At 41.7% G+C, this 11,157-nt stretch overlaps 2 protein-coding genes across 3 annotated transcripts in view; both read left to right on the forward strand.

The window, feature by feature from the left end:
• The window catches only part of TRPM7 (transient receptor potential cation channel subfamily M member 7), a 64,788-nt gene extending 61,421 nt beyond the window's left edge, over positions 1–3,367 (forward strand). For both annotated transcript variants that reach the window (XR_012776248.1, XR_012776247.1), the window contains 3 exons: positions 1,489–1,588; positions 1,933–2,010; positions 2,829–3,367. The gene's annotated coding sequence lies outside the window, so the exon portion shown is untranslated. The remainder of the gene's footprint in view (positions 1–1,488; positions 1,589–1,932; positions 2,011–2,828) is intronic.
• A 2,875-nt stretch (positions 3,368–6,242) lies between these two features.
• On the forward strand, positions 6,243–10,685 carry USP50 (ubiquitin specific peptidase 50). Its single transcript, XM_075506127.1, has 6 exons — positions 6,243–6,394; positions 6,844–7,039; positions 7,667–7,864; positions 8,360–8,502; positions 9,612–9,744; positions 10,468–10,685. The coding sequence occupies exons 1-6, from the start codon at positions 6,243–6,245 to the stop codon at positions 10,642–10,644; spliced, it is 999 nt and encodes a 332-aa protein (XP_075362242.1). The 3' UTR covers positions 10,645–10,685.
• Positions 10,686–11,157: the final 472 nt, after the last annotated feature.

The raw sequence follows: 11,157 nt of genomic DNA on the forward strand, positions 1-11,157 counted from the left end.
TCAATAACCGATTAAACGGAATATTATGTACTTGTAGACTAGTTTGGTTGTTTATGTAACTTCTATTTTAAAATGCATTTTAATTTCCTCCAGCATCAATATTTCTTTATGCAAAAATCTCAAATATATGAGTGGGCTAATTTAATCTTTTAATTAATGAGCAAATTCAGCATTGTTGACTGCTTCTTGCAGTATTTAGGTGCTGAAACATTTCAGAGAAAACCAACCCCAAATACATCGTGGCAAAATACACAGATATACGAGTCTCCTGGGGAGCTGGTTTCCTAGCTGCTGCTCAGCAGCCATGTGATTCGGAAAAGGAGGGATTTGGCTTTTAAGCCTGCAGCAGTGATTTCCTTCACTTTCATTCTTTGTGGTGGCATCTCACTTTAATGCCACAACACTTAACACGGCAAGGATTTGGAGGGGGGAAAAGACTACACCTGGTAGTAACAGTTCATGTTGAATGTTCCTAAAAGATCAATTGGAAAAAAAATACATTTTTTTAAAATACAACAATGCCTCTGAAAAGACTTCTGATGATTTAATCTTTCTTTTTACAATTAACACTTTTCCTTGCAAGTAATCTATTTTGTGGTGAGAGTAATGGTAAGTTAATTCTCAGCCCCTGAGCTTGCAGTAGGTAGCACTGATATGGATTTGTGTATTGTGTTATGTTGAAATAGTAAATCAAGGTCTTGATTCAGATTCCACAAAAAGTAGAAATAAGCCTGTGCTTTTGCCTTCTTGAATGATGAATGTTAGCATTGCTGGTTTTAGTACTAAGAGTAAAATTCAGCTATATGGATTTACTCTTTTTAAAATACCGACAATATACTTAATGATTTCAGTGATTTATAGTTTTCAATACAGATTTTGTTCTACCTGCGTGACAGCTATTATAGATTGAATTTAACCTATTTTTTCCCAATGATGGTTTCAAAAAGTGCTTTTTAATGCTGCCATCAGCCTGTATATGACCATAGTACTTGCTTTTCAATATGTTTCTTCAAGTTACCTTCCTTCTTTTCTTTAATGTGTTCCCCTCTGCAGGAAGGCAAGGACTCTTGCTTTCGGTAAGAACGTTTTTAAGAATTAGTAGAAGTTGAATCACCCCTCGTTAATGCTGCCAACTGCTAAATAGTTTGCAGTGTTATTGTTCCCTGTCCTGCATAAGAAAAACAAATTACTTGGTTCCTTCGTTCTGTCTACTATTCTCAGTATGTTTTCCAACATATCTTATTTGGTGCTCATGCTCTAAATAAATAGTTGCCTGTGCTCATGCTTGTCATTAATGGAGTGAAATCAAGATACAATTCCTTCATAGCAGCTACGGTGGGGCCAGAACTTAAGCGCATCAAATTGTTCTAGAAAATACTGTGGTTGCATGCACTAGTGCATCACTGTAAACATAAAGCTTTTGAACAATTTGTAGCTGCTAAGCCTTTGGGGGTTGTAATTTGTTTTTGTGCATTTGCTTTTTTTTAGAGCAGATGATGAGAATATTTAGTCCAGTAACAGGAGCTTGCCAAGAAAATCAAGGAGCAAGTTCCTGATGTGGAGATTCCAGATGAAGTGGGCAGGAAAGGTAAGATATGCCAAGGGTATAGGGCTAATTACTGTTTAATTAGTAATAATGAAATATATCTCAATATTATTTAACCATGTAGAAGGGTGAACATGTCAGCATGTGTTGTGGCACTACACCAGAAGCTAATAATAATAAAAAAAATCTAAGCAGTGTTTTTCCATGTTTGTGCCATGCTGCTATGTTGTGTGTTTTGTGCCAAGTATGAGATACAGATAGTGATATAAGTAGTAGTAGGAGTGGAAACTAAGAGCCAACAATTGCTGAGGGCTGTTGCAGAGCGGGAAGAGGAGGATTACAACAAATTGCTTTTTGAACAGTACCTGAAAAACTCTTTCTTGCAGGGAGCTTTGAAGTAAAGAAAAATGGCGAGCTGATTATTTTCTGAGATTGAAACTTCAGGCTTTCCCTTTTCAGAAGATGTGAGTGATGACCATTGCAACCAGTGGCCTCCTTCTCTCATCTTGTTTCCACAAAAATGCAATTAACTACTAACAAAAGCTGCCCTTAGAAGGTGACCCTAGGCAGGAAGGAGCTTCCTCGTCCCTCATACCCTTGCCACAACTGAGCGGATCTGTTGCAGAAATTGGCTAGAATTTTGTTTCTTCGAGTCAGATGTTTGTGGTCATTCCTCAGCCTCTGCCGTGGCCTTAGCTTGGCCTTTCCCTAAGCTTGCATGAAACATCTGACTTCCTCTATCCCACATGAGTATCAGTCAGTATGTCCTTCTGTTAAGTCCGTGGTAGAAAATACGGTATTTGTTCTTTTGTTCTAAGTAAGACTTCCGAACTAATATCATCTGGCTCCTGTTCCACTTGCGTGCAGAGACTGGGGAGGGACATCCCCTGAGCCCGAACAGGCGGTGGGAAGGGAGCAGCAGTGTAGAGCAGGAACCAGGATGCGGCTGTGTGAATTGAGTCTGCCAGTCATGAGAGAGACCAGGGCTAGGAAAGACATGCCATGAGCAACTAGGAACGTGGATAGACACGTACTGGAAGCACCTATGTCATTCCCCAGTGACAAAAAAGGTTCATGGGAAGACAGAAGAATAAAACCAATTTATATTACTGCTTATTTTTCTTTGAAGGAATATTTATAACTGCATGACAGGTAAGCAAGTGACCCAAAGCCAGAAAGCCTTGTTAGCCCTTTCTTACCCTAACAAAATGCAAAGCTATACATCCCATCATCAAAATATTTACAGTTTTGATTTTGACTTTTTTTGTTTGTTTTTTTTTAGACTGGAAAGGCTGCTAAAATGAAGGATAAAGGAGACACTGAGAAAAATCACACAAAGCATCAAAAATTGATTAACTGGGAGAAGAACACAAGCTGCTGGCAGTGTACCCTGTATTCTAAACTAGGAACAGATACTTACCATGTTTTTGTCAAAAAGAAGATAAAATCAGGAAAGTCGTCCCATTGAGTACAATTTATCTAAGTGGCTAAATTCCAATAAAGTAACATGAATTCCTTACTGTTCCTGTCCTTTCTTGGTATTTTCTCCAATGTTGCAACTATTCTAATTCCCATTCGAATTTTATTTCTGTATTAGCGTACATTATTAGAAGTTCATTCATACTTTTTTTTTTTTCCCCCTGAAGGGCTGCAGGAATAAGCAAGGCGCCTTGGAATTGCAGAAACGTTGGAGATGCTCTCATAGAAATGAGAATGAAGGCTCCATCAAAACAGGCTTTCAGAGAATTTATGAAAGTCCTATACTTCTGTACAGACTACAGATGTATTACAGGCTTCAATCCATACCTGCACAGAGATAAAAATAAAAGTGCATAAGTACTCTGCATGTGTAATGGATATGCCTGGTGCGTTTTCAATTATCCAAAGCAAAACAAGTCAACTGCAGTGGGTCTGCAGCAGGCCTTTTGATAAACCTGCAACATCTGTCTCTGTGTTTTACCTCTAGCCCTTTGACAAAGTGCCTCCATCTGGGTACAAACAATCACAGCCCCATGGGGGAAACTGCATTGCATTTCAACCTCATATTTTGCATATTTGCACTGAATAACTTTGCAGAAAGAGGCAGGATTGAAGTCCTAGCTCGTTGAGATTAAGTCAACAAAACTTAAAGAAATATTTCAGGGTGGGGAAAAAAAACTGTTAATATACTTACATATTGGTACATATTCAGGCATTTGTACATACTTGTTAAAAGTTTTAGGTTTAACCCATGGCATTATAATTTAGATTTTAAAACATTTTGTCATGGTTTAACCCCAGCCGGCAACTAAGCCCCACACAGCTGCTCGCTCACTCCCCTGCAGTGGGATGGGGGAGAGAATCAGAAGAGTAAAAGTGGGTTGAGATAAAAACAGTTTAATAGGGAAAGCAAAAGCCGCACACGCAAGCAAAGCAAAACAAGGAGCCCTTTCACTCCTTCCCATGGGCAGGCAGGTGTTCAGCCATCTCCAGGAAAGCAGGGCTCCATCGCGTGTAATGGTTACTTGGGAAGACAAACGCCATCACTCCGAATGTCCCCCTTCCTTCTTCTTCCCCAGCTTTATATGCTGAGCATGATGTGATATGGTATGGAACAGCCCTTTGGCCAGTTTGGCTGTGCCCCCTCCCAGCTTCTTGTGCACCTGGCAGAGCATGGGAAGCTGAAAAGTCCTTGACCAGTGTAAGCACTACTTAGCAACAACTAAAACATCCCTGTGTTATCAACACTGTTTTCAGCACAAATCCAAAACAAAGCCCCACACTAGCTACTATAAAGAAAATTAACTCTATCCCAGCCAAAACCAGCACACATTTCAAACTCTTGGTAAAGTACATACAATATGATGTTCCATTTACAAAACTGTAGATCAGATTTTTAATAGTGGGAGGTTGTGTGTGTGTGTGTTGCTTTTGTATCTCGGTTTGCAGACGCACCATTTGCGAGATTAATAGCAGTGACAGCAGATAAGCTCTCCGAAGAGTGCTGGGAGACATCCTTTGCTTGAAGCTTAACAAGTAAGATAATTAGGGATTTTTTCCTGGGCCTCTTCTGTGGATGCTTGTTAGCATCCACAATTTTATGTTAAATTTTATGTTAAATTTTATGTTAAATTGGGAAAACCTGCTGCTCTTCAGTGGTGTATGAAATTCAGAGATCAACTGCACTCTCTCATTAGCTGATTAAAAAGACACTTCTCTGCCACTACCCTTTTCCCAGGAAAATTTCCTACACACCAATAAACTAATTCAGCGTGATGTTTTGAGGAAAACACCCTCAGTCATCACTGCCCTTCCATCAGAGTGTGGCAAAAATAAACGCTAATCCAAGTATGAGCGCACATTAATAAACATAGGTCAGGCTGAAACTCTCTGCCCAGTGGAATCGGCGGGTGCCTGTCTCTTCCCGAGGTTGTTTTGGGTGGCGTGTAGGAAGGAGACAGAGGCAGGTCGGGCCGGCCGCGTTCCCCTGGATGGGAACCAACGGAACAGAACTGCATCACAAAGCAATGGGGCGAGGGGAGCCCGGGGGACGGGACACGCAGGACCGTGCTAGTCATGCCATGAAACTGGACGGAAGAGGTGATGGTACGAAGAAATGAGGGCAAGAGGCAGCCTCCCCGAGCTGGGGCAAGCACAGGCTCCCTGCGAGGCTGCTGGTGGCTTCACAGCCACCTTCCATACCCCATGGTCCCAACACGTTTTCTCCTCCGAGTTGGTGTTTCTCGGAGATGGCTATAAAAGATGGAATTACGTGTTTTCATAGGAGATTGGTCTATAGGTAGAGCTGTTTGGAAATGTTGGCTCTGCTGTTATTGAAATTTAAAAGGAAACAGTTTTGTAGTTGTTTTGTAGGTAGCAGATGATAGAAAATGGCTGTTGGCCTGGGAGATCTCCAGAAACGGCAACTTGGGCACATGTTACTGAGCTGAAAGGGAAAAAAATGGCTTTTCTTCTTCTACAAAGATTGTCAAGGTTTCAGAATTTTCCCTCCTTCTGCATCAGAAGAAAATAGCAGCCTTTAAAAATTCTACATCAGCAAGCACATCTGGTTTGTGCAGTGTCTGTGTTCAGACCTCTCTTCTGCCTAACTGGCGATGGGGAGAGTTTGGTCCAGGACAGACTTGTGCAGCAAGAAAACAAACCTACTACCATTTTCTTAATGTGAATTAAGTAACATTTTATGGAAAAAGTCTAAAGAGCAACCTGTTCATAGTAGCATCGGGACTGCAACCTATGGTTTTAGAAAATACATAAGTACCAGACCACTGAGGAAGTGAAATATAATATGTGTTCTGTAGGGAGAAATGCTTGAGAGCGCTGCTTACAGCTCATTACAGTTTTCGAGTAATTGTGTATGGAGTCAAAGACTGAGAGGAATTTTAGGAATAACTCTAAAACCCTAGGAATTGAAATAATACCTCTTAATCATGTATCTTACCGTATTGGGAAGAGCTTAGTGTGGGAGATAGTCTTTACCACTGTATTAGCCTGATGAAAGTAAATGTGAATGTGACTTATGAAGCAGGTCCTGAAGCGGCAGGAAACATCTCCTCAAGACAGTACTGCTTTCTAAAAAATATAATACAAAAAGCACCATATAATTTTAGATTTCTACTGTTGTGGGGTTTTTTTTGCTAGTAGGTGGAAGTATGACTCCCTTTGCTTGGAAAGTGTGAAGTATTCCTGCAAGGAACCGATGGAGGAGAGGAACAGCCAGCAGCCAGGGCTCACCGGCCTGAGGAATCTGGGCAACACATGCTACATGAACACAATTTTGCAGTGCCTCTGCAGCGTGCCACCTCTTGTGGAGTATTTCCTCTCAGGAAAGTACAGAGCAGCCCTACACAAGTAAGTTGATTTTTTTCACGCTACTTGTATTTTTCTGCTTGGCACTACCGTTTTCCTTCCAAAGGATACGTGTTGCCATGAGAATGTCCAAGGCAGCCACCTACCAGCTCCCCACCAGGCAGTTATAGTGAAATTGGCCACAAGCTGGTTTCCTTCTCCTTCCTCTGAGACCTCGAGTTGTTTCCTTACTGGGTAACTTAAGCATGATAATTGGTCATTTTGATGGTAATACCAGTTACTGCCATTGCTGTCTCGATGATGAGTCCTACTACTTTCTGGTATCTGCAGAGTCCCTCAAACCAAACAAAGCCAAACAAAACTCCTGACAGGCTGTCAGAGCCGTACTGTACCTGCGTATATTTTCTAAGTTTATGTATTGTGCTCCCATTTGGAGGTGGAGCCACCATCTTTTCATACTTTACCTGAAATTTATGTTTATTTTTCCCAAGGGAGAATGGCGAGTCTGCGACTGCCTTTGGCTGTTTGATGTCCGATATGTGGCTTGGAGAATTTGACTGTGTTTCCCCGGAGGTTTTCCATTCAGCCCTTGGGAAGCGGTACCCAACTTTTAGCAAGAGAACTCAGCAGGACGCACAGGAGTTTCTGATCTGTGTGCTGAACGAGCTTCACGAGGCTCTCAAGAAAGTAAGAGCCCAGCTGTGGTGTTTTGGGGGCTGTAGCTGTTTCCTCTTGACTTTTAGCACTCCATGTAATAATTGCCTATCCTCCTTTTCCAAACTACCTGATGTGGCTGCTAAAAATTGTCATTTTCTTCCTTTGTTTCATACCCACGTACACACAATAATCCATTTGCTTCTTGTCTAATGCTACATCAAATTGCAGCCCCCACCTAAACGATCGTGCTGTCTGTAGCTCCATTATCCTCACCTCTCCCTCTCCTTGCTCCTTCCATGCTTTACATTCTTCCCCTTTTTCATCTGCCTGAAATCTTCATGTTTGCCATGCCCCCATGTCTGCCTTTCTCTTCTTCATATCCACTGATAAAAAGCTTGTCTAGCAATTATATCACTCCTGCCTAATGTCCAGAATATCATATTTCTGTTTAATTTCTCTCAGAAAAGGAACTTAGCTAACTCTGCGTGTATGAAACATCAAGTAAAGTAATAGCATTTTAGAGCCAAGTTCTGTGACAAGGCTAACTACTAGCCTACACAGGCAGTGGGCAGCGACCATTAAAACCCAGTGAAGGCACTTCTGAAACCGTTGGTTACCTACATTTTGTTACTTTTTTTTTTTTTTTATTCTGTACAGTCAAGCAAAAGAAGATGCGTAACCGATGCAAAAGCAAGCAGAGGGAGTGTCAGTGAAACATCTATCATCACACAGTTATTTGAGGGACAACTCAGTTACGATATCACGTGTCTGGAATGCAAGACCACCACCGACAGACCCGAGAGCTTCACTGTTCTTTCCCTGCCCATCCCTTCTAAGAGCGGGTGCTCTCTGCAGGTATGACTTCTAATACATTCCTGCTGGTTTCTGCTTCATGTGGCAATAGGTGACTTACTTAGACTAATATATGTTATTAAAAAGATGCAGGTTTTTAGTCGCTTTGGTTTCCTGGGCACTAATGGATAGTCTTGGAACTGGTCCTACGAGAAGTGGGGTTTCTGTACTGGATTCTGGAACGCAGAGGCTGGTAACGTTATGGGAGCCATGCTCCTGAGTTGCCATGGCATGAGGGATATTAAGATTGTTCAATAGCTACCGTGAGGGTTTCTTTCACTCATCAAAGTATTTCCTCATTTTTTGGGGGGAGAAAGGAAGCCAATGTTGGCTGCTTTCTGTTTCAAGTGTATTTTAATGCCAGCCTTGCTACAGCATGCTTCGATGAGGAAGAGAGCTCCAAAATACAGCAAACCCTTCTCTTACCTTGCTTAGGATCTTCAGAGGTGGAGATCCGTTTGATCAAATGATTTTTTAATTTTTTTTTCCCTTTGACAGGACTGTCTCAAATGCTTCTTTCAGCAAGACACACTGACTTGGAACAACCAAATCCACTGTTCCTGGTGTGGAACTAAACAAGATGCTGCAGTAAAGGCCACCATAACCAAGGCACCACAGATCATTATTTTTCACCTAAAAAGGTACAGTCTGTATGGGGTAGGACATGGCTGTTTCCTGGGATTTGTGAGATATGAAGGACAGTCCCTTGCATTTGCATAAAAGGAAGAAGAATCACTGCAAAAGGGGGTTTTCAGTGCTTTTGATACCTGGAAGCTAAATGGGCAGTTACAGAAATATACCTGTCAAACATGCAAGTTGCATTCCTGAAATCTCAGACGAGGTGTTCTGCCTTACTCTGTACTCCAGCCCACCAAATGTCACCCACTACATTTGGGATCTCTTCTCCAAAGGAAAGAAAAACTCCCCCGAGGAGTGACTGACCACAGGTTAGTACAGTGGGTCGTATGGTCAGACATCGCTGTGAATATGAGTTCCTGCGGCAAGTAGGAGAGCTTGGGTGACTTGGGTTCTTAGGACTGAAACAGGGTGTTCTGCTTGTTGTATTGCAGCTGAGACACTGTATTTTTGTTTATCCCTTAACTGAATCAGGTCTAAGCAACTAGGTCTACTAAACAGAGCAGCGCATCAGTGTAAGAGCTCCCAACTAGCAGACTTTACTAGCCACGCATGGCCAGATGCTAAATTTATTCTTAAGAATTTATTCTTAACAACTTCCCACCTATAAAGAAAATTACTCTGGGATGATTTGGCTTCCCAGAATGACATTATGTAGTTATTATTTAATTTCCCATTCAGCATCTGCTTTCCTTGACATGCTCAGATGAACTTGTGGTCCCCAGCTGCAGCCCTTGGCCACATTAATGAAGTTTATAGTGTTGGACTAAAAGTTACAGAGGAAAGAGGGATGGAGCCTAGCACGAAAGAAGAGCTGACAACAGTGCAGTCCAAAACATTTAGGACGCAGTGAGAGTGATCCAAAGATTCTTCTGCCATTTCTAATAGACAGAAGGATCAAGAAGCAAGAGCTTTGCTTTTCTTGCTGGACATCTCTTGTGGGTTTAGTGCATTTTCTGTCAGTTTAAGGTAGTACTCAATACAGATCTTTATTTCAAAATGCTGGGTAGTCATTCGTCGTTTTTCCCTTCCCCCAGGAAAGTCAGTTAAGCAACCACAACAATACAAGAAAGAAGTTGAGTGTTATTTAAAATAGTTCAAAATTTTATTTCAGGTTTGAATGGCAAGGCAAACACAAAAGGAAACTCTCAACTGACATCCGCTATCCACTCAACAATCTGGATCTCTCTCCTTACAGTTCTCCACCTTCCTGCAAGGATGCAGAGTACAGCCTGTGTGCTGTAGTGGTGAGCTTTGCCTTTCTTGCTTTAATTTGTAACGCCCTGCCTCAGGTAGCAGATGAAGCCTGTGCTAGTTTGGACTTGATCAGAGCAACAGTCATCTCTGTTCCAGGCACTTAAAAATTGCAGTTAGAGCATGGTTCCTCTTTGCTTCACTAACAATGTACCAGTAACGTTATATATATATATATATATATAATGTAGTGTTTTTCATTTTTTTTTTTTTTTTTACCTGCCATGGACATAATCCAGTAACAGCACGTAACCAAAGAAGAGAGAAGTCATAACTTAGCTCTCCTTCTGCCTGCCACATCCTCATTTTAGAAAGCATGCTCTCCTGGCACACAGCGCCTGGTTGGAGCCTCCTCAACCTTTTCAGCACAAACCCACAGGCTGATCCTGCCTGGATTCTGTCTATAAATAAGGACTAAATGGTCCCCTTTCCAATCACTCACTGCAAGTGGGGCCTGCTTATAGTGACCTGTATTAGGCCTAATAGCTGGGTTGCAAATTTAATATTGCAAAATCCAGAAGCATAATCATCATCTATTTGCTCTGTTTTAAAGCATTTATTTGAATTAATATTCCTCACTGTAGGCCAAAAGGGGGATAGAATCTTCGCTCCCATCTTTTCCAAGTGCAAACAAGAAATGATTGCCAATTCCTAGCTTTGCCTGTAAGGAGAAAGAGTGAGCCTTCTGTTTTAACAGACTGTGGTGTTTGTTACAGAACCACTCTGGTTTTCTGGATGATGGCCACTACACAGCGTTCTGCAAGCACTCAGTCACCAAAAACTGGTACAGCTTTGATGATGCACAGATCACCAAGATCCCAAATTCCTCAGTGCAGACTGACACAGCTTACCTCCTATTCTACACCTGTCAAGGCCTTCTCTGCACCCATTAAAAAGCTGCTAGCCATGGAAAACCAACAGTGAGTAGGCCAGCACTTGGAATTCATTGGCAGCATTAGCCAAGGCCTGTTTCCTCAATAAACTAGAGCATTTGCATTACCTGACCATCTGTTGCGTTCCTTCAGGAAGTAACTTCTAGAGAGAAGAGTTACAGCTTCCAAGCCTGTTAAGGAACATGCATCTCTCCATTTGTACAAGGTCTAATGGTTGTTTTCTGTCACAAACCTCATACATCCCTCAGAAGAACACAATTGCTGAGCGTATAGATGTAGTTACCTGAAAATTCCTGTTTCTCTGTTGGTTAAGTAAATTATGTTGTTTTAAGCTGCCTTTCAGAAACTGACCGCAGGATACCAAGGTGAAAGCATACGACCAGACCACTGAGGGTCTGTGTTTCAAAAGAGAGCAGGGGATGAAGTGACCATTAACATATGAGAAAGAAAAAAGCATCATTCTACTACTGTCACGTTTGTCCCTCTAGCACTGCAAATTCAGTTGCAGCTTGT

This window comes from Mycteria americana, chromosome 6, assembly GCF_035582795.1.
Source record: "Mycteria americana isolate JAX WOST 10 ecotype Jacksonville Zoo and Gardens chromosome 6, USCA_MyAme_1.0, whole genome shotgun sequence".
NCBI lineage: Eukaryota > Metazoa > Chordata > Aves > Ciconiiformes > Ciconiidae > Mycteria > Mycteria americana.

Excerpts from the sequence above, each read along its gene's own strand:
- USP50 (XM_075506127.1), top strand. The coding sequence starts at position 6,243 with ATGGAGGAGAGGAACAGCCAGCAGCCAGGGCTCACCGGCCTGAGGAAT. Across the intron at positions 6,395-6,843 it reads TACAGAGCAGCCCTACACAA|GGAGAATGGCGAGTCTGCGA; the intron begins GTAAGTTGATTT and ends ATTTTTCCCAAG. Across the intron at positions 8,503-9,611 it reads ATTATTTTTCACCTAAAAAG|GTTTGAATGGCAAGGCAAAC; the intron begins GTACAGTCTGTA and ends ATTTTATTTCAG.